Below are 21,684 nucleotides of genomic sequence, written 5' to 3'. Positions count from 1 at the left end.
TCATTCGTCTGAACTCATTGATCTGGTCTTTTGTATGCGTGTAGTAATGGATTCTTTTGTTATGGGACATGAGATATAGTTGCTGAACTGATTTTTATTGCATTTTTTTCTGTTTTAATACTCACAGCTAAGAAAACCATGTGGGAAAGGCTGACAGCCCCTGAAGATGTGTTTAGTAAATTACAACGAGAAAATATGGCTATCATTGAAAGTTATGGTGCTGCCCTCATGGAAGTGGTCTGTCGAGATGCTTGTGATGGCCACGAGATTGGAAGGGTAAAGTAACAGTTGTTTAGAACTGCTACTGAATAAGTATTGTGCATTTATGAAGGTGTGTACTGAATCAACTTTTAAAATGTACGTTGCAGGTGGAGAATTATTTTCTATATTATTTTATAGTGAGTTTGCTCATCTGCTGTGATTGTAGCTTCTGTTTTGTTACTCTGTTTTGATTGTGTGGAATCTTCACTCAGAATTTCTTCTTAATTACCTGTGCTAAGTTTGAGGTTTGCAAGTAGAACAACACGGATAGAAACAACAAAAATCCTGCCTAATAGATCTTAGGTCTGTCTACTGCGGGCATGATTGTGTTCTCTTTTATACGATACCTTGTGAAGGCAGCTTGCACTTTTCCTTCAGTAAAGCATCGTGGCATCCTGATGACACGGTGAGAGGGTTTCATTCCACTGCACAATCCTGTAGCACTTACGTGGTTTATTTCAAGGCCATGGAAGAAAAAAAAAACTTAAGAAATAGGATAAAATACAAACTAGAGAGCAACCCCTCAATTATGCTTAAAAATTTAAAGTACTTTTATTTATAGAATAAAACACTGGGAGGAAATAGATCAAAATGGGTTTAACTGTGTTTGTTAGTTTACACGTATTTTAATACTTTTCTAAGATTCCTCTAAATAACACATAAAAATTTAGAATTAGAAGTAACAGTTAAAAGAAAACATGGGGGCTGGAGAAATGGCTCGGCAGTGAAGAGTGCTTACTGTTGTTGGAGAGGATCTGAGCTCACCTCCCAGCACCTGCGCTGGGCAGCTCACAATGTCTGTAGCTCCAGTTCCAGGGAATCCAATCCTTTTCTGGTGCTTATGATCTCACACAGGCATGCACACATACATTTTCAAAAAATTAGTTTTCTGTTCTTTTAAACAAGTAGTGCCTGGTTTTAGCTAAAATATAAATTATATTTAATACAGGTTTTGCTTCAGATTTAAAATTTGAAACTGAAAATTCTCTTTATATCAAGAAATTGAAACTCTAGTTACATACAGTTTCCAATTTCTCAAAAAAACATTGAAATTTTATTATAGACATTCTTATAAGAAAACATTCTTAGTACCTCAAGTAAAGGCAGTGGCTGTCGGTGGTTTGGTAGCCATTCACATATTGGGCCTTTGATTCTGATTCCTTCTTCCTTTAGATGCTGGCCCTGGCTCTTCTTGATCGGATTGTCTCTGTGGACAAGCAGCAGCAGTGGCTCCTGTACCTTTCCAACAGTGGCTATTTGAAGGTCCTTGTGGATAGCTTGGTGGAAGATGACCGTACTCTGCAGAGCTTGCTGACTCCACAGCCTCCTCTCTTAAAAGCCCTTTATACCTATGAATCCAAAATGGTAAGGGTTGTGAGCATTGGCATTAGGTCAGCAGCCGTCTTTAGGGCTTGGAGGTGTGTATTGGAAGGCTGCTGTGCTATCCACTGGGCTACTGCTGTACCTTGAGTATTTCTGTTATATAAACTTGTTATTTTAAGAGCTTGACGTCTGGGAATTTGTGCTAGGAACACATTTTCTGTGTGTGAAGGTGTGCTGGAATTATCCTGAGAAGGTTCGAGGGTCATATCCTGCTGCTTGCTTACTCAGGATGCTCCTGAGAGTGGCATGAAAGCCAGGGTTCATGGGAGGGAGCAGCAACTTAAACGTAGTGTTTACTTTGTCATTTCCTTCCCTCCAGATCTGTTGCAGTTTCTCCATGTTAAATTTCTCACGTCTGTTACAATCGTGGAAGTCTTAGAGTCTTTATCTCTTTATACATTTATTCCTGGATATTTGCTAAATATTTAATATACTAAAGACACACTAGAAGTGAGCACAGCAAACTCAACTGACCTATTGACATAAACTATATTTGAATTGAATAATTCACAATAATAATGTACGATTTGCAACAAATATGTACGGTAGTATAAATGTACAATATTTACCTCTGAGTTCCCATAAAATATCTTAGGAGAAAGATATAATGCATCTTTATAAGCAAATCAGGATTTCCCCCTCATTAGTGACTAATAAGGAATGTGTATGAGTGTCTTGTGTTGCTGTAAGGCCATTAGCCATGATTTCAGCACTGATGCGTCCTTTCTTAACTTTGCAGGCGTTTCTCACTAGAGTGGCTAAGTTACAGCAAGGTGCATTGGAGCTCCTAAGGTCTGGGGTGGTTGTGAGGCTAGCACAGTGCCAGGTATATGACATGCGCCCAGAGATGGACCCACATGGGTAAGTGTCCACACGGACCAGCTTGTTTACACTCCTAGCAAGGGATTGTAAAGGAATAATGGAAATCACAAAGATAATTTTCCTAAGGGTTAGGGAGTGTTGCATGCCTTTGTCATTTTCTTGTTAGTGGAAGTTCCCAAGATAGTAAAAGTGGGTGGGACCAGTTCTTTCCAGTACAGAGGAGTAGTGTGCTGTGTGAGAGAGGGTGAGAATTCAGTTAACCCGTGTTACCTTGCCAGCCTTATTTTATATGAGTTCCATAGATATTTGTTTCTAGTCAGGGGCCTTCTAAAATATAATAGTACACTTAAACCTTGTTGGTAGGTGTGGTAGTACACGTCTGCTTGTAAGACTAGCACTTGGGAGACTGAGGCAGGAGTTGGTGAGCTTGAGGCAGCCTGGGTTGTATAAGGAACAAAATCATGGAGAAGAAAAGTTTCAGGAATTTTTTTGTTTGTTTGTTTGTTTGGTTGGTTGGTTGTTTTTTTATGACAGGGTTTCTCTGTGTAATATCTCTAGCTGTCCTGGAATTCCCATTATAGACCAGTCTGGCCTAAACTCTACCTCCTGAGTCTTGGGATTAAAGGCGTGCACCACTACTGCCCAACCTTAAGTCTCAAGTTTTCAGCAGATGTCAGTTCAATCATTCAGTTTGGTTTTTTAAATTTAATTTTATTTATTTGGGGTGTGTGTAGCTTACAGGCACTACAGTGTGTAGAGGTCTGAGAACAACTTCTGGAAGTTGCTTCTCCTCGTCAGTGTGGGATTGAGATCGGGTTGTCAGGTTTGTCAGTCACGCAGACACGTTCATAGCTGAGCCTTCCCATGGGCTCTGGTCCCTCCCACAGTGTACAGGATGGCAGCATTGATGGGCAGTCAGCGTATCTTCCTAGCAATAACTTACTTAAGGTGAGCTTAGTTATTGCTTAAACTCAAAGAAAATCCATTGGCAAATTAGTGTCTAAGCTTATTTAGGCTAAACACAGAACTGTGTTGTCTCAGGAAAAGGGATATTCTCATACTAAACTACAAATTTTAAACACCAAAGTTAACTATTTCTCTGTCTGTAAAGAGAGTTTTGAGTTAAATACTTTTAGATCCTGACATAGAATCCCTTGTCTACATAATGCATCTTTTTGTGTTCTGCTTCTGTTCCACCCATTTTATTCTGTCTAAAGATTTTAACATATAAGTGTTTATAATTTAGCATGTAAATAATAATGAATTTTTAAGACCCTATTTTAAATGCAGTATTGTTCTCTCCTTGTTGTTTGAAATGAATCAAGCATGTTTGGCATGAGAGACCCCCCAATGTTTATCCCAACGCCCGTGGACCGATACCGGCAGATTCTTCTTCCAGCTCTCCAGCTATGCCAAGTCATCCTCACGTCGAGTATAGCCCAGCACTTGCAGGCAGCAGGACAGGTAAGGTGAACACTTGTACAGAAGTCACTAATGCAGAACCTACATTTAGAAATGCAGAGATTCTATAGATGGAAAGCTCACGTGAAGTCATGTCCATTCTGTTAGTGGCAAAGCAGAGTATAGAGCATCTGATCAGCTTTTGTAATCTTGTGTGAATGAACATTGTAGCTGCTTAGTAGAATCCTGAGATGGAAAACAAGAGATTGAAATTTGTTTCTGTAGGAAAGTAAGCAGTTATCCTGATAGGAATAAGATGACATTTAAGATGTATTTTAGCCAGGGATTTAAGAGGGTATAGTAGGCCTGTCTTAGTTGCTTTTTTTTTCTTTTTCTTTTTCTTTTTCTTTTCTTTCTTATTTTTTTATTTGTTTTTCTGAGACAGAGTTTCTCTGTGAACAGCCCTAGCTGTCCTGGAACTGGCTCTGGTAGACCAAACTAGCCTCGAACTCTCAGATCCACCTGCCTCTGCCTCCTGAGTGCTGCGATTAAAGGTGTGCACCACCTCTATTGCTTTGGCAAACACCTGACCGAGGCCAAGGCAACTTAAAAAGGAGGGTTTAATTGAGCTTGCAGTTTCAGGGGGTAGAGTCCACGATGGCAGAGCAAAGGCCTGGCCATAGGAGCAGCTGAGAACTCACATCTTGTAGGAGGCAGAGAGAGAGCACAATGGGAATGGTGTATATCTTTTCAAGCCTCTAGACCCTCCGTCAGTGACACCCTCTTCCTACAAGGCCATATCTCTTAATTCTTTCTAAACAGTTCCACCAACTGGGGCCAAGTATTCAAACATGTAAGCTTATGGGGTCATTTTCATTCAAACCACCACAAGATCTTTAGAAAATACAAAAGAGGAGCCTCTTATGTAGTAGTATGTATTTGTAAGTCCAGTGCTAGGGAGGCTGAGGCCATAGATCATGAATTAGCCTGGCCTATGCAGTGAAACTCTGTCTCAAAAAAATGAAAACAAAGCCCCTAAAACTGGACATGACTGTACATTCCTGTCATCCAAACACTTAGGAAGTAAGGCAGGCGGATCAAGAGTTCAAGGTCTTCCACAGTTAGGTGGCTAGTTCAAGGCTTTCTTGGACTCTATGAGACCCTGTTTCCAACAAAAATAAAAAGTATAAAATAAAGTATCATATTTATATGTGATTTTTTTTAACAGCATGAGGTAATATGCTTTTGTTTCTGGTATTTTGTGCTTTCCTACATTGCAGTCCCAGGCAGTAGTTGTGGTTTCTACAGCGATGCCTTATTTGCTCAGTAGCAGCCTAAGGGACATCCTTTGATACTCAGAATGGCTTTGAGCTCATTCTTTAAACTCAGGATTTCTTTGACTGCTTCTTTACTAGATTAAGTGATCCTCCCCCACTTCTACCCGCACACTCCCCCACCTCCACTTTTCCCTAGAATTGGATTTAGTGCCTCAGGAGTGTTCCAGACAATAACAAAGGCAGAAAGAAGTTTGGACGGAAGAATTTCTGTCACTTTCGTTCTTGCTATATCAAAAGTAACAAGATCTTTTATGGTTGAAGCATGCCACCCAAGTCAGGCTTACAAAGAGTGACTTCTTGAGTTTAGTGACCATTTTATGCCCATTAATATGAAATTCTCTTGATTCCTTTTAAATAAAGCAAAAGAAGTAAAATAGATGTTTTCACGCAGTGTTTCTGAGTCATGGTCTCCTACAGCTAGCTCTGCTGTGTTAATAAGCAAACTTTAATAGTTCCCCTTTGTGGTAAGGTGTGGTTATATTTTGCTTTGTGAGGGAATGAGCTGTTTAAGTTGAGAAAGCAGCTGCTTCTCTCATTCTTCATTGCATACAGTTCCTTGCTGAAAAGATGAATTATACATATGATGCAGTTTTCTTCTCTTCCTCCTCCATCTTGGGCCGCTCAGGTGCTGCAGTTTCTCATTTCGCATTCCGACACCATCCAGGCGATCCTGCGCTGTCATGATGTTAGCGCCGGCTCCTTGCAGGAATTAGCTCTGCTGACAGGAATCATAAGTAAAGCAGCACTTCCTGGTGAGTTGGTTGTGTTGAGTGCAAGTTAATTCTCTACAGACTGGCAAGACTGAAGAGAGACGTTTTTATTACTCTGCAGTTACCATGCGACTGACTTGAACTTGGTACCGGTGACATTCAACTACCTTTATTAAGTAATAAGTTTATACTTATATCAACCATATACTCAATAATCAAAAAGTCCAAGGAGATTAAAAAGCATCAGGATCTCATTACCTGTATTTGGTAAATAGCTTTGCAAACACTGCACTGCATGCCAGCATACAGAGGTAATAGACGAGCGCAGTATTACCCTTCAATTTGCTGGTTTAAAAGAATTTTACATGGATTTAACAGATTAAAAGCTTATTGAAAGCTAGGTGGTGGTAGTGCACACCTTTAATCTCAGTACTCAGGAGGCAGAGACAGGAGAATCTTTGTGAGTTTGAGGCCAGTCTAGTCTACAGAGTGAGTTCCAGGAAAGCCAGGGCTGCTTATTAAAGAGAAATAAGAGGAATTTCTTTTTTTGGTTTTTTTTTTTTTTTTTTTTTTGGTTTTTCGAGACTGGGTTTCTCTGTGGTTTTGGAGCCTGTCCTGCAACTAGCTCTTGTAGACCAGGCTGGTCTCGAACTCACAGAGATCCGCCTGCCTCTGCCTCCCAAGTGCTGGGATTAAAGGTGTGCGCCACCACCGCCCAACTGAGGAATTTCTTTTAATTCTAGAAATATTCCAAGAGTATAGAAAAAAATTAAGTCGGGCTGTGGTGGCGCACACCTTTAATCTTAGCACTTGGGAGGCAGAGGCAGGCCTGGTCTACAAGAGCTAGTTCCAGGATAGGCACCAAAGCTACAGAGAAGCCCTGTCTTGAAAAACCAAAAATAAAATAAAGAGTATAGAAAAATTAGTTATTAAAAGGTTGCCATGATTAAGAAAAATGCTAGGAAATGATGAATTTTTTGTCACGTTTGTTCTTAAGTATAATTTCTATACTATCTAAATTCTAAAGCCAGCACCCTAAAGTCAGTCTTTTCACTGCAGGCCTCTTCTCTGAAGGAGAAGGTATATTTTCATATTTAAGGTTGCTTGATGCTGCCACTGATCTGAATGATAGCACAGGTGGTGAGGCTTGTCCCCTCGGCACATGCAATGCCTGGGACCCTGTAACATGTTCCTTAGGTATGTGCTGGCGCTGCTTTCCCCAGCGTGGAAGTCGACTCGAGTATGCAAGGCTCTCAAGAGGTTGGGCTGTTAGTGTTGTTATTTACAGGTGAGGGATCTGAAGCCCAGACTGTTACAGAGTCCCCGCAGTGTGCATTCTGAGCCTGTGCACTTACCTACATTCCTCTATTTCTGTGAGACAACCCCTGGTCAGCTGTCTCCAGCACTTTGCCTCTTTGTGGCTGCGTCTGGATTTGAGCCCTCTGGGTGGGAGAGTTGATTAAGACTGGGTGTAGTTCCTCTCAGAACACTTGGAGCCTTGCTGCTCTGAGGAGACTCGGGGTCTTTCTTGTCAGCGGTGGAGGTCAGAGTTTGACTCCAGGACAGTCCCCCTTCTTGCCTCTACCACATCCCACAGTGCAGTGCAGGTAGTACAGGGGCCTCCTCCTGATTTTCCCAGTATGCTTAGGGTCTGCAAGTGTTCTGTGAATTTATCCTCTTTTCCTCCATGCTGCTTCCGAGGGAGAAGCCAGGTCCTGAGCTGAGGCTCAGAGCTTGTCCTGCAGCTTATTCTCCTTTGTGTTTATGGCGTAAATTAGCTCCTCCTCTGCTTCATTGTTAGGGGAGGGTTGAAGTTCATTCATCTTTTAAGTCTAGGCTCTCATTGCTTATTGGGAAGTACTGATTTCTGATTTTAGAAAGTTTGAAGATTTTTTTTCTTTTTGGATTTTTTTCATTTATTTTACATACTGATCACAATTTCCCCTCCTTCTCCTCCTGAGAGTTTTAAGTAAAGGTTTTTCTTAAACTGTTAAAAAATACTTTTGAAAGTACCGTAGGTTTTAGGTTGTGTGAAGTGCTAGAGTTGCTAATCTATGAAAGATGCTCAGTCTTTGGAAAATCTGTTTCTCCAAACTTTGATGGCAGGAGTCTGCTTGTGCATGTAGAGGATATAAATTCCAGAAGAACTCTCTAGTGTTTTTATCTTAACACTAGCTACCTTACACATAGGCCATGTTTTACAGGTATGTTAAGTGAACTTGATGTTGACGTAAATGAAGGATCCTTAATGGAGCTCCAGGGACACATTGGAAGATTTCAGGTAACTGACTTATTTCTTGAAATAGTCATTTTAAGATGCTGTCCCCTAGACTAGAGCTGTCCTTTCCGCTGTTTCATGGGTCCTTTGATGACTCTGAATGACCTGTGTCGTTCAATTACTTGATGTTCCCCGAATCACCTTCTGACTTTCTACTGTAGGTGAAGATTTAGTTCTTTAACCCTGCTCTTCTTCCAGTGTTTCCTGGAACACACTGCTAAAGCTTTAACACAACTGTATCACAGGGTTTTTATATTAATGTTCAGTGTTTTGTTATTATGATTAAATGTTGTTGATGAGTAAGCTATGAGCAACTGTTAATTTTACTATTTTGTTTGTTTGTCTGGTTGGTTTTTGCTGTGTGGCACTGGCTGACCTGGGAATCTCTGTGTGGGTGAGGCTGGCCTTGAACTTGCAGCAGTCCTCATTCCTTTGCTTCCAGCTGTGTCAGTTTCCTTTGGGTGTTTTGTTTTCATACAGTTGACAGCTGACCCTACCCTCCTGCTCTGGGGCAGACTTTTTGAGGCAGTCTGGCCTTGAACTGTTGATCTTTCTGCCTTTACCTACTAAGTGCTTTGCCTTTTTAAAAGTCGCTGCATGTGCCTTTAATCCCAGCACTTGGGAGGCAGAGGCAGGCGGATCTCTGTGAGTTCGAGGCCAACCTGGTCCAGGACAGGCTCCAAAGCTACGGAGAAACCCTGTCTCAAAAAAAAAAGTTTTTGTTTTTGTTTTGTGTGTGTGTGTGTATTATTACTAGTTTATCCCAAAATTCTTCGTGCATATAATCTTCTTTTAGCATATTGAAATGTATTAGTTCATCAATTAGATATTTTATCAAAGGCTTTTTAAGAGCCTACTGGTCTGCTTTGACCTAAACATCGTCCCCTCTTACTAGCTATAAAATAATTACATATAAGACTTTACATTCTGTTTTTATATAATAATCTTCTTAACCAGTTACCGTTTCATAATCTATTTTTCCAAGTTTTTTTAAAAAAAATGTCAGGGCTCCATAGAAGAGTGCTTTTCTAGCTTGTGCAAGGCACTGAATTTGAATCCCTAGTCCTGATTCATGTACCCATTCACATTACATGTAGTTAGGTTCAAGTACATACACATGTTATGTTTTGACTTCATATTATTAAATAACTTTCCAGAAGGACATACCCCCCCCCCCAAGTTTTTACCTTTTGTTCTTTTTTTCATCAAAAGGGAGAAAAAAACCTTTTAGGTGGCCTCTGGGAATATTGGAACAGGTCTGTTTTATCTGTAAAAGCAGAAAACACAGGGGAAAGTACTTAAGCTGGCAATATTTACATTAAATTCTTAAAATTATTACTTTATTGTGTTTGTATATGCATTCACATTTGCCATTTTGTACACCTGGAGGTCAGAGGACAACTTATGGGAGGGAGTCTGTCTTATACAGGGGTCAAGCCCGGGTTGTCAGGCTTGGCCTTTACCTGCTGAGGAGCCATCCAGGCCCTTACTCTTGCATGTTGTCTGCCTGTAAATTCCTAACCTCTCAGGGAGTCCCCAGAAAATGGAGTCACACCTTTAAGTTTGAGTCCTGGTAAAAGTATGGGGTTTGTTACTGACCTTCTTGTCGGTGCTTTCTTATTGCAGTTTGCATTTGTTCATTAACTTGTATTTCTTTTTATAACTGTCTCAGAAAGGATTAGTGAATATTTTTATATAGGACATAAATTTTCTTCAAGAGACATTTAGGTTATATTGGGGATCTTTTGTGGGAAAAAATTCCCTTTGAAAAACAGTGAATTTTAGCAAGCTTACCTTAGTTGTCTTAGTAGGAAATAAGCTGTCAGATCATTTCAAGAATAATTCTACTCCCCACTGAATTTTTCCCCCTTCTACCTCAAGTAAAATGAGGTCACTAATGTTAAATTCCTTCATCCCGGAGTGAACAGTGTGTCTTTCTTCCTTAGCGCCAGTGCTTGGGACTGCTGAGCCGCTTTGGTGGCTCTGACCGACTGCGGCAGTTTAAATTTCAGGACGATAATGTGGAGGGAGATCGGGTGAACAAGAAAGATGAGATTGAGCTGGCCATGCAGCAGGTAAGAAGGGAAGAAAATTGGACCTGGAGTTCTTTTTTTTTTTTTTTTTTTTTTGGTTTTTCGAGACAGGGTTTCTATGTAGCTTTGGTGCCCGTCCCGGAACCAGGACCTGGAGTTTTTATAGTTTTGGAAATTTTGATAAAAATAACAGTTGTGTGTAATTTTACATATTGATTTATGACCTTGTTTTGCAGTCTAAATTTTTGTGACTTTGGGGAATTTTTAGGCTAACAATTTAGTCATTTCCTTTTCTTCCATTGTAGATTTGTGCCAATGTAATGGAATATTGCCAGTCACTCATGCTACAGAGCTCCCCTACCTTCCAGAATGCTGTGTGTCTCTTCACCCCCAGCCTCTCAGAGACCATTAACAGAGATGGACCACGGCAAGGTGAGCCAGGGGTTTTGTTTACTGTATCTGAGGAACAGCATCGTTAGGAGTAGAATGCAGCTCTGCATCTTGCCTCCAATGAGACACAGTTTATTCTTGATGAATTACTAATTGGAAATTTTTTAAATACCCCCCCCCAGTTTTTTTTTTTTTTTTTTTTTTTTTCTTTTTTTTTCCGAGACAAGGTTTCTCTGTGTAGCCCTGACTGTCCTGGAACTCACTCTGTGGACCGTGCTGGATCCACATGCTTTTACATCCTGTGTGCTGGGGTTAAGGACGTGTGAAACCATCACCTGGTTTAAAATGACTTTTTAAAGAAAGTGTCGGGGGTACCATTTTAGATCTGTGTGTGAGGCCGGAAGCACAGAGAATAAGGAAAGTCTTTGGATTTTTAAGGCTAAAACTAGAAAAGCCATGTAAGAGAGTGTAGTTTTAAATAATACCAGAAACACCAAAGAAAGCTCCTAGAATTGAGAGGAAGCTAGCTGGGTGGAATGTATGATCACTCAGTAAGTTAGCTTTGTGTGCTGAGCCAGTTCATGCTGAATTCGGTGATTCAGTATCTAAGTGGGTCGTGTATGCTCCACATTTGTGTCACATGATAATAAACTTTTAGGTGCTAGGTAGGCTGACTTAGCCTCTGTTGTCTTCACAAGTCAGTAGTGAAGGTCAGGTTACCATCCTGTGGATCACAACAAAGGACAGAGCTGTTGAATACTGGCTTAGCGATAATGGAAGTTAGTGATTTCCAGGGAGTCTTATTTGTTGCAAGAAGTCCAGGTAGCTTAACTAGTTTGGGTATAGAATATTTAGGAATCCTGTCCCCTTTTGATTTAAAGTCACCGACCAGTGACTTTCTTTCTGTTCTTTGAGACAGTGTTTTCCTATGTACCCCAGGCTATTCTTAAACCTAATTTGTAGCTCAGGCTATTCCTAAACTGTTCCTTTGCACCCTCACTAAAAAGCAGCCAAGAAAAGGTAAGTTGCTGTTTTGCTCCCAGAGGGAGCTGTTGCAGTGAGACAGGTTAAAATGGAATCCAGTTAATTTTTCAAGTATTTCTTAGGAAGAATGACTTAAAGCTGTCAGCTCAGCAACCAGAACAGTGCAGATTAGAGGTAAATACTTGTAACTGCAACCATTGAATGAGGTGCAAGTTGTTTCACTTTCGGTCAAGAACCCCTAAAAGTGTGTGTGTGTGTGTGTGTGTGTGTGTGTGTGTGTGTGTGTGTGTGTTTATGGTTTGGGACTGGGGCTGAACAGATAACACTTACTGTTCTTGAAGAGGACTCAGATTCAGTTCACAGCACCATCCATAGGCATGACATGTGCACATTCATACATGAAGGCAAAACACTCATATACATAAGCCTTTGAAAAGTATATGTGGTTTGTGTATTTGGGTGGGTGTGTAATTTTTTATAAAGCCTTGATTTTTCACCTAATAAAGGGTGCCCACTAGCTGTTTTCTTTACCTTCTCAAGGACTCCAGTGGTAATTATGTACCTGACTACATTAGCCCTTAATTACTTGTGTTTTAGCAAGGGTGTTTATTAATTAACTTTGAGATCACTTTTTATTTCATGTGCATGGGTGTTTTGCCTGTACCATTTGTGTGCACTGCCTTTGGAGGCCAGGAGAGACATCAGATCTTCTGCATCGGAAGGCAGTGGTGAGCCACTATGTGGGTGCTGGGAACTGAACTGGATACCCCTGGAAGAGTAGCAGCCAGTGCTTTTCACCACTGAACCATCTCTCCAGCTCCAGCAGTAGTGTTCAACTGTGGTCTTGGGTTGTTATTAATCATAGCCTACATGACCTAAATTAGAGCATCTGTAATTTTTACAGATGACTTAAACTCAGAGAAGGTTGTTTTCCAGGGTGAGGCTCATCCATTGAACTCCAGGTATGCTGAGCCCTGTGAGTTCCCCAACTCACTGTGTAATTTGGGGTAGTAGAGGACTGCATTCATGTTCTCCCCTTTTAACACAAACAAATGAATCCATAGGAAATGTGTATAAGTGGAACACTGTTTTCTCTTACCTATTAGATACCCAGGTTCCAGTGGTTCCATATTGGCGCCTGCCTGGCTTGGGCATTATTGTCTACCTGCTGAAACAGAGTGCCAGTGATTTCTTTAGCTATTATGACAGCCACCGACGCAGTCTCAACAAGCTACAGAATGTAGAGCAACTTCCCCCAGATGAGATAAAAGAGGTAATGAGCTGTGGGACTTGAAAAGTTGTTGCTGCACCAACAAGGGCCCAGGTATGAGGCTTGGGCTCGGGAGTAAAGAAGATAGACTCAGTGCTACTAAAGGATCTGCACTTATTTTCCTTTGTATGCACCCCAGAAGCATGGACCTCTTGATTTCAGAACCAGCCAAGTATCTCCTTAAGAAAATGGGAGGGTGGCTGCCCTGTAAAGAGCTTCTAATAATCTCCTCAAAGCTGCAGAGGAATGGGGCTTCCTATTGCAAGTGTTTTTGCAGTAGAACTTGGTCTGTCTTCAGCGTCTTCATGTTGTAGTGAGTTTCCATGTCAGTCCTGATCACTTCATGTCTGCACATAGCCACCATTCTACTTTCTCCTGGAGCTAACTGACAATTCATGCCAGTCTCTACTGCTTTGAAAGGGCTGTTTGTTTTCATCTAATAGGACTCTAAGGGCTGGCAGGACACTTGTGGGTTGGCAGTGTCTGTTTGTCAAACAGATTTTCAAAGACAGCAGGTAAACACTCATGTGGGAATTGACTGCTTCTTTAACTCTCAGTTTTTGCATGATAAACTTGTCCACAAAGCTATATAAATACCTTTGAGTGTTTTCACAGTTTTATTATAATGACCTGTTCATAGCATATTATTTTAAGGTGTTATAATTTATACTCTTTCTTTTATTTAGTTGTGCCAGTCTGTGATGCCTGCTGGTGTTGATAAAATCTCTACTGCACAGAAGTGTGTCTTAGCGAGACGGCGTCTGGTGAAACTGATCAATAATCGTGCCAAGCTGCTATCCCTCTGTTCCTGTATCCTTCTGCAACCACAGCCCAGAGTGCAAACCTTAAAGTGTGGCAGTGCTTCCTTTGAGTTACCAAAATCATTTTGGAAAGGACATAATTATTGTTGTGGCCTCTCTTTTTTGCTCAGTGAACACCTGAGGTAGTTCCATATTGTTATTTTTATTCTCACTTTCTAGAGTGCTGTAAATCTGCAGGTGCTTTCTGTGTGGCAAGAGGCTGCTGGCACAGTAGCTCACATTGGAGCTCTTTCTGGACCATGTCCAGTGGAATTTCATCCCTGTCTGTGAGAGCGTTCATGGTACATAATCAAGCACAGGCTCTTCTTTCCTCCCCCTTGGAAACTGGTTTGTAAAATACACGTGATGAGATTCTTCTTTAATCTGACTCCAGTTATCATAGAGACCTGCCTGTTTATTCTTTGGCGCCATCTGGAGTACTACTTGTTACACTGCACTCCAACAGATTCCCAAGACTCGTTGTTTGCCTCTAGGACTTTATTTAAAAGCAGAAGACTACAAGGTAAGCTGCTCTCAAAAGAAATGAGCCAGGAATGCATCTACAGTTTTCAGCCCTGAAAAGCCAGCTACTTCTTTCTATTTTTGTTTGTTTGTTTGGTTTTGGTTTTGGGTTTTTTTTTTGCAGCAAGGTCTTGTTTTATTTCCCAGACAGGCCCTGAAATCCAGGGCTCAGTTGATCCAGACTCCTGAGTAACTAGACTGTGGTTGCACACCACTAACTACTCCAAGTGACCTTAAGTTTTATGTGTTTCAGAGTACTTGGAATCGGGGGCTGGAGAGCTAAGTAATCAACACAACTGTTTTTGTGTTTTACTTTTTGCCCTTGAGAAATTATTCTGGAGCATAATGGCTCTGGGATGGATGAACACGCATTAGACTCCTAAAGGAAGGCTGAGACCTGTCCTGGACTGGGATATGCGTGCCAGGCGTCCAGTGCTCAAAGCTGAGCCATGTGCCGCTGCTGGCGGGTGCCCCTGCTGTGCAGTAGACGCATGCTTACCGAGCTCCTCACTCTGCCTCTCCTCTCCAGATTCCTTTTCCTCAGAACCCAACCTGGACTTCAGAAGTGGACTGGCTTTAGTGAGCCAACATGATATAGACCAGGTAAGATTCTGTCCTCATATACTTTTCTCTGTAAAAAGGAAACCTAGTTTGTTGATAAAAATAGAAAGTAAAAGTTTCTTTTTATTCCCTAAAGACACTTACTCTTTTTTTTTGAAGAATTCTTTATGTGTGTATGAAAGTATCTATGTATATGTATGTGCACCATGTACATACCTGGTACCCTAGTAGGCCAGAAGAAGGCTTCAGATCCCCTGGAACTGGAGTTAGAGGAGGTGACTGTGAGCTGCCTGGTATGGGCCCTGGAAATTGAGCCTTGTTTCTCTGTAAATGTAGCAAGTGCTCTTAACAGCTTACCCATCACTAGCCTGGCACTTGCTCAACAACTTAAAATACTTATTTTTATTTTACTTGTGGGTGTCTTGTTTGCACATGTGTCTGTGTACCATGTGTGCTCCTGATGCCCACAGAGGTTACAAAAGGGCATCAAATCCCCTAGAACTGAAATTACAGATGGTTGTGAGCTGCCATGCTGGTGCTGGGGAATTGAACTTAGGTCCTCTGGAAGAGCAGCCAGTGAGTGCTCCTGACCATTGAGCATCTCTCTAGTCCCTTAATAACTTTTGGTATGACTTTTAGGAGCTATTTTTATGTCTGTTAGTTTATCAGCATCAACAATTGTTGCTATTTAAGATATACCTTTAATTTATATATATTTTTACAGGAATAAAAACCACAAAAACATTCTAAGATAGAAATATAAATTTTTAATTAATTTGGTACCCCATTACAAAAATCTGATAGTGTTTTACATTAGGGAAGTGCCTTTTGTGAATTTATGTGTGGGTGAGATGGGCGTCCTTGCACATGCTAGTCTGCCCCTGAAGTACACGCCCACCTTTTGTTATATACGAAAGACCACATTAGAGTAGGATGTCAGTGTTTTAAGTGGAAAGACACAGAATGATATACCAGAGAAAACAACGTAATGATAAAAGGTGTCTGTGTTACCTCTAGCTTCAGTCTGATGCCATCAATGCTTTTGGAGAATCACTACAAAAGAAGCTGCTGGACATCGAAGGGTTATATTCCAAAGTTCGCTCCCGCTACAGTTTCATCCAGGCCCTTGTCAGACGCATCCGTGGCCTGCTGAGGATATCGAGGAGTTGAGAACCATGCCTATGCTCTTCTGTGGAAGAGATGAACTGAGGAAAACCATCTCCTTTTTATAGATGACTTTATTTCTAAATTATGACCAAAAGATATTTTGCTATTTCTTTCTTGATATATGGACATCTTTTCTGTAAACCCTGCCTTATTTCACCCTTACTTGTGAACAATAAAATACTTTTTAAAAAATAACAAAACAAATGTATGGTCAGTCTTTTGACATAAAAATGTTTTGGTATTCATGGTTTTCCCCTGGAGAGATTCTGAACACACAGTTACAGCACAGTTTGTTTTGAGCCTTTGTGATGCCAGGTCTCCGCAGCAGAGTGGATTGTGAGCTACAGCCACGCTCGTGCTGTGCAAACAGAAATGCCTCAGAAACATCGTGCCATCTCCCAAAGTTAGCTTTCACCTTTCTTTCCTGTATTTCAAATGGCAGCACAGTCCATCTTGGTTTCTTTGAAAGGAGTGTGACAGTTTCCAAATTAATCATCCACCTTTGTTCTCATTAGTGTGGTTAGCATCGAGGAAAAGATTGCATAATCACTGTTCTCCCGTGTCCACCACTGGAGGTGCAGGTTCCCTTCCAGAGACACTTTAGCCTTCTACACGAGAGGCTGCAGGAGGGCTGAGGCTCTCACGTGGGTGCAGAGCGTTGCTGTCAGTCCATGGTGTTAGAGTTGATGTCTTTTGTTTTGAAATCTTAAAATTTCTCCAGCTTTAAGCATTTTCATTAAAAGACTTGGTCATTGTTAGATTTTGAAAGTGGTTGTCTGCCCACCAGCTGCACAATAGCGATAACTAGAAAGCATCCTGTTAGTAGGCACAAGTCCTAGGGCGATCAGGGAGCATATAATTGGGTGCAGAATGCCAGCCTCCTGCCTGCCGCTGCCGCTGCACTGGCCCTCTTTTGTCTTTTACGATCCTAGGGTGAACCTAGGGTCTCACTCTTGGTAGCAAATGCTCTACCACTCATCTCTCCCTCCAGTCCATTGTCACCAAGAACACAGCATTGGGCCAGGTGTTTTCTGCCAAGACTGATGGCCTGAGTTTGACTTTTGGAACATACCTGGTGGAGGTAGAGAACTCACGCTAGCATGTTGTCTCTTGTGCATAGTGGCACGAGTGTACCCACAGACGGATAACTAGATGTGAACCTACCGACCATCCACGCCTAAGAAGCTTCCGAAGGAAAGGATAGCATTCCCTTTTTGTTCTCTTCAGTTCTAGGAGTGCAGGGGGCTGACTCAGAGGTCAGCAGGGCCCTGGAAAAGTGTGTGGGAGGGAGTGATGCCGTCAGCATCAGCAGTACTGCTGACCAGAATTGCTTCTTCATGCAGGGGAGGGCCTGATGGTGCGTGAGGCTTGGAGAGAAAGGTTATCTGGGTCCTCTGGAAAGCAAAGGGAAGAGAAGTAGGTTTTAGATACTTTGACTTAAAGTTTTAGCATTTATAGGAAAAGCTTTCTATTCCTCAGAAAGGACTAAGCTAATGTAGGGCTTTTAATTCATTTTCCCTGTGTTAATCAGTATGCTGGAGCTGGTAATTCAAAAAGCCATGTTCTCTTCATAATTACTACTATTGTAGCTTTGACAAACTGTTTATCTGTGCGGTACAAGGCATGAATTTAGTCTTTTCTAAATACCACTTTCCCCAAGTTACTGTGAAAAATTTGGACCTTCTGAAGAGTTGGGAGCAGAGTGTGGCGAGTGCCTCCCTTTAACTTAGACCACTAGTTGTGAACGGTGTACACATTTGCTTTTTCTTTAATGTGTATGCAATCTGGGTTTTTTCTTCAGTTGTTACCCGTGCCCAGATGATTCCTAACCAGTAACATTTCCATGTTTCAGACCTTTTACTATAAAATACAAAACGTTACATGCTTTCCATATCCAAATTTCCTCAGTTGTCTTTAAAACTTGGTTTAAAACTTTTTTTTTTTTTTTTTGGTTTTTCAAGACAGGGTTTCTCTGTGGTTTTGGAGCCTGTCCTGGAACTAGCTCTTGTAGACCAGGCTGGTCTCGAACTCACAGAGATCCACCTGCCTCTGCCTCCCAAGTGCTGGGATTAAAGGCGTGCGCCACCACCGCCCGGCTTTTTAAAAAATATTTATTTATTGTGTATACAATATTCTTTCTGCGTGTATGCCTGCAGACCAGAAGGGGGCACCAGACCTCATTACAGATGGTTGTGAGCCACCATGTGGTTGCTGGGAATTGAACTCAGGACTTTTGGAAGAGCAGGCAATGCTCTTAACCACTGAGCCATCTCTCCAGCCCCCAAAACTTTTTTTAAAAAAAAAACCCTAAGATCAAATTAGGAACCACAGGAAGTTAGGTGCAAGTTCTAGGACACAGAAAACTGTCTTGAAAGAGAAAGAATCACATGGTACATGTATCTTCCTCATCTAATCACACTTTGCCTCTCCCCTTTTGCTAAGAGGAGAAGTTGACAGGTTTTGGTTGTTTAGAAAGAGCATCTGTTCTTGTCTTTTGATTAGATTCATGTTGAATATTTTCCACCACAATCAGCTTCAAAGGTGATTCTATGCCTGTGCGTAACTCATCAGTGTGGCCTGTGATCATTTGGTGAGATGAAGGTCATTTCCCATTTGAGTAAATAATTTGTAGGGTGATACTTTGAGACTGAATATCTGTGTCCAGGGAAACCTTTAATCATTTAATGAATCCTTTCAATTAGAATATTTAAAAACTGCATGCCGTTTCAATTAAAAATACTTAAAGGACAACAAACCTGGATATCCGGTTTTTGACATTATACACCTAATTTTATACCTTAACTCAGTTCAGGCTGGAGAATGGCCCTTGCTCTACAAGCATGACTGCTGCAGTTTGGACCCAGGAACCGCTGCATATAGGTGCCAATAACCCCAGTGCTGTGGGGGCAGAGATAGGAAGGAGGCTTCCCGGGGCTTGCTAGCCTTTTGTCATCCTAGCTCCTGGTGGGAAGAAGCTGGCAGGTAACAAATAGCACAGGGCTCCCGATGCCCTCCTGTGGCTTCTGCTTACACAGGCACACACCTACACAGATGCTCACAGCGAATTGTAGTGACTCATTTGCTCCAGGCCCTGTGTGAGAAAAGTATGGTGGGCAGGGTTAGGCTCCCATGACCCAGTGAGTCTACTTCCTTGCTTCCCTCCCGGAAGTCACTTCTTAATTCATTGCTTCTTCTGACCCATGCTTGTTACTTCTGAGTGTATGTTTGCAGGCATTAAGTAGTATTACTTTGCAGAGCAAAATACAGTTATCTGTTTTGGCACATTATGAAACAACTAGATAAATTGCTTTTCATGCAGCATGCTTTTTGATAGTTTTGCGTTTTTATAATTGAATGGTTACAATATCCCGTTGTGCAAACACTCTGATTTCTGCCTTATGCTATAATAGGATCCGCAGACATTTAGGTCCCAATATTTTGTGAACTGGAATGCTGATTATATTCACATCTCCTTGGTGAGACATATGCCGTGTAAGAGGAAGTGGAAATCCTGCTTGAGAGGTTAAGAGCCCTGTTTTTGCTAGACATTGCTCTTTTTCTTAGTGTTTCCCCACTATACTCTTACCTGCAGGGTGAGAGATCTTGTATTTCCACACCTCTGATTGTTACCAATAATGTGTGTGTGTGTGTGTGTGAGTGTGAGTGGAGAGCGAAGATTAGTCTTAGATGTCATCCGATTTGAAGCAGAGTCTCACAGGCCCGGAACCCACAGGTTTAGGCGAGGCTGGCTAGCAAACCCCGGAGTTTTCAGTCTATCTCCCCAGCACTGGAACTCAGGGCCTCATGCTTGTGTGGCAAGCACTTTGCTGACTGAGCCGTCTCCCCAGCCCTAATTGCTGCATTTAAAAAAATAAATTAAAAAAAAAAATCGCTGGTGTATGTAAAGTGGTGTCTCGGTTGGTTTGGGTTGTGCACAAAGTTCCCAAGTCCTTCCACAATTCTCAAAAGTCATACTCGGTCTGTCACAGCAATACCCCATTATCCTGGTACCAACTTGTCTTACTCGGGCTTCTACTGCTGTGATAAAACACCGTGACAGAAAGGCACGTTGGGAAGAAAAGATTTATATGGCTTATGCTTCCACACAACTGCTCATCATCTAAGGAAGTCAGTGCAGGGACTCAAACAGGGCAGGAACCTGTCGTTACGAGCTGATGCAGAGAGTACGGAGGAATACTGCTTACTATACACTCATGGTTTGCTCAATATGCTTTCTTATAGAACCCAGGACCACCAGCCCTGGGATGGCACCACCCACAGTGGGCTGGGTTCTCCTCCATCAGTTGCTTATTAAGAAAATGTCCTATAGCTGCATTTTTTAAAAAATTCTCTGTGTCATCCTGGCTGACCTGGAACTCACTCTGTAAACCAGGCTGGCCTCGAACTCACAGAGATCCACCTGCCTCTGCCTCCGGAGTGCTGGGATTAAAGGCGTGCGCCACCACCGCCAGGCATTACAGCTGGCTCTTAGGGAGGCATTTTCTCAATTGAGGCTCCAGCTGACTCTAGCTTGTGTCAAGTGGATATTAAACTAGCCACACTGGGTTATCATTTTTTATGGATAGGAAATAATTATATAGTAAATTCAGAATGCCCCCCCATTTTCTCTGCAGATATTTACTTAACTAGGTTATTTTTCTCAATTTTTACACATTTTAGTATGTTGTCTTTTCCTTGATGGTGTGTGATCTCTATATTTTATCTAATTGTTTTTCTCTAACCAGATCTTTTTTTTTTTTTTTTTGGTTTTTCGAGACAGGGTTTCTCTGTAGTTTTGGAGCCTGTCCTGGAACTAGCTCTTGTAGACCAGGCTGGTCTCGAACTCACAGAGATCCACCTGCCTCTGCCTCCCAAGTGCTGGGATTAAAGGCATGCGCCACCACCGCCCGGCTCTAACCAGATCTTTTGTCAATTTAGCAGAGTTGAGTGGGGGGAGGGGGGAGAGTGAGAGAAGCAATGAAGCAGATGGGTGGAGAAAAGCAGAGATGGAGAGAGAGACTTCTGATAGAGGGCTGGAGAGCACTTTCCTTCCAGAATACCCAGGTTCAGTTTTCAGCACCCATATGGTGGCTAACCACCATCCACAACTCCAGTTCCAGGGGATCCAGTGGCCTCTTCTGACCTGAAAGGACTCTGGGCACACACTTGGTGCACCTTCATATATGCAGGCACAGCAATCATAAAATTAATAAATCTTAGAATATGCATGATACTTTTTCTATATCTGTGCAGTGCACTCCCATTTGGCTTAAGCTAATATGATTTGTTTTCCTGGTTATTTTTCTAAGACACGATCTCTCCGTCTAGCTCCGATGGACTTAAGAACATGCCGTGTCTAGCATGCTGACCCTGAACTTAACCTCAAGCCCTCTGCTTTGACTCCTCAGTGCTGAGGTTATAGGCATGCACCACTAGACCCAGCTACAGATTTGTTTTTCTGTTATTTGAAAGCAGAGTTTCACTTAAGCAGATGAAATTGAATTTAAAGACTGGGAGCGAAGTGCGAAGAGTGCTCTCCTTGTGACTGTGTACGAAGGAGGCGACCAGCAGTAAGACAGGGCCAGAGTGGACGGACTGGGAAGAGGGCTCCTACCGTTCATGTCCACATACGTGATAGCTGATGCAAGCTCCACTTAGGCCTTTAGTCAACTTCAGATAGAATAGGCAGGCAGTCGCTGGTGGCTGCCAGCAATCACTACTTTGATCCAGCTGTGCCAGACTCCGAAGATCTCTCTCCGTCCTCT

The 21,684-nt window shown here is 41.9% G+C and overlaps 1 protein-coding gene across 2 annotated transcripts in view; it reads left to right on the top strand.

Moving 5' to 3' along the window:
- Nup205 (nucleoporin 205) overlaps positions 1–16,370 on the top strand; it is a 67,912-nt gene extending 51,542 nt beyond the window's left edge. The window contains exons 31-43 of one of the 2 annotated variants that reach the window (XM_057776194.1): positions 128–276; positions 1,435–1,626; positions 2,384–2,505; positions 3,792–3,930; positions 5,830–5,956; positions 8,119–8,195; positions 10,139–10,267; positions 10,531–10,657; positions 12,706–12,872; positions 13,556–13,679; positions 14,064–14,192; positions 14,721–14,794; positions 15,770–16,370. In XM_057776194.1, coding sequence (XP_057632177.1) covers positions 128–276; positions 1,435–1,626; positions 2,384–2,505; positions 3,792–3,930; positions 5,830–5,956; positions 8,119–8,195; positions 10,139–10,267; positions 10,531–10,657; positions 12,706–12,872; positions 13,556–13,679; positions 14,064–14,192; positions 14,721–14,794; positions 15,770–15,922 — 1,709 coding nt within the window. In that variant the 3' untranslated portion in view covers positions 15,923–16,370. Of the gene's footprint in view, positions 1–127; positions 277–1,434; positions 1,627–2,383; positions 2,506–3,791; positions 3,931–5,793; positions 5,957–8,118; positions 8,196–10,138; positions 10,268–10,530; positions 10,658–12,705; positions 12,873–13,555; positions 13,680–14,063; positions 14,193–14,720; positions 14,795–15,769 lie in introns of both variants that reach the window. The other variant, XM_057776185.1, reaches the window with a different exon arrangement.
- Positions 16,371–21,684: the final 5,314 nt, after the last annotated feature.

This window comes from Chionomys nivalis, chromosome 1 (genome assembly GCF_950005125.1).
Source record: "Chionomys nivalis chromosome 1, mChiNiv1.1, whole genome shotgun sequence".
Taxonomy (NCBI): Eukaryota; Metazoa; Chordata; class Mammalia; order Rodentia; family Cricetidae; genus Chionomys; species Chionomys nivalis.
The sequence above is the reverse complement of the archived record's forward strand: the minus strand, read 5'-3'. Positions and strand labels throughout refer to the sequence as shown.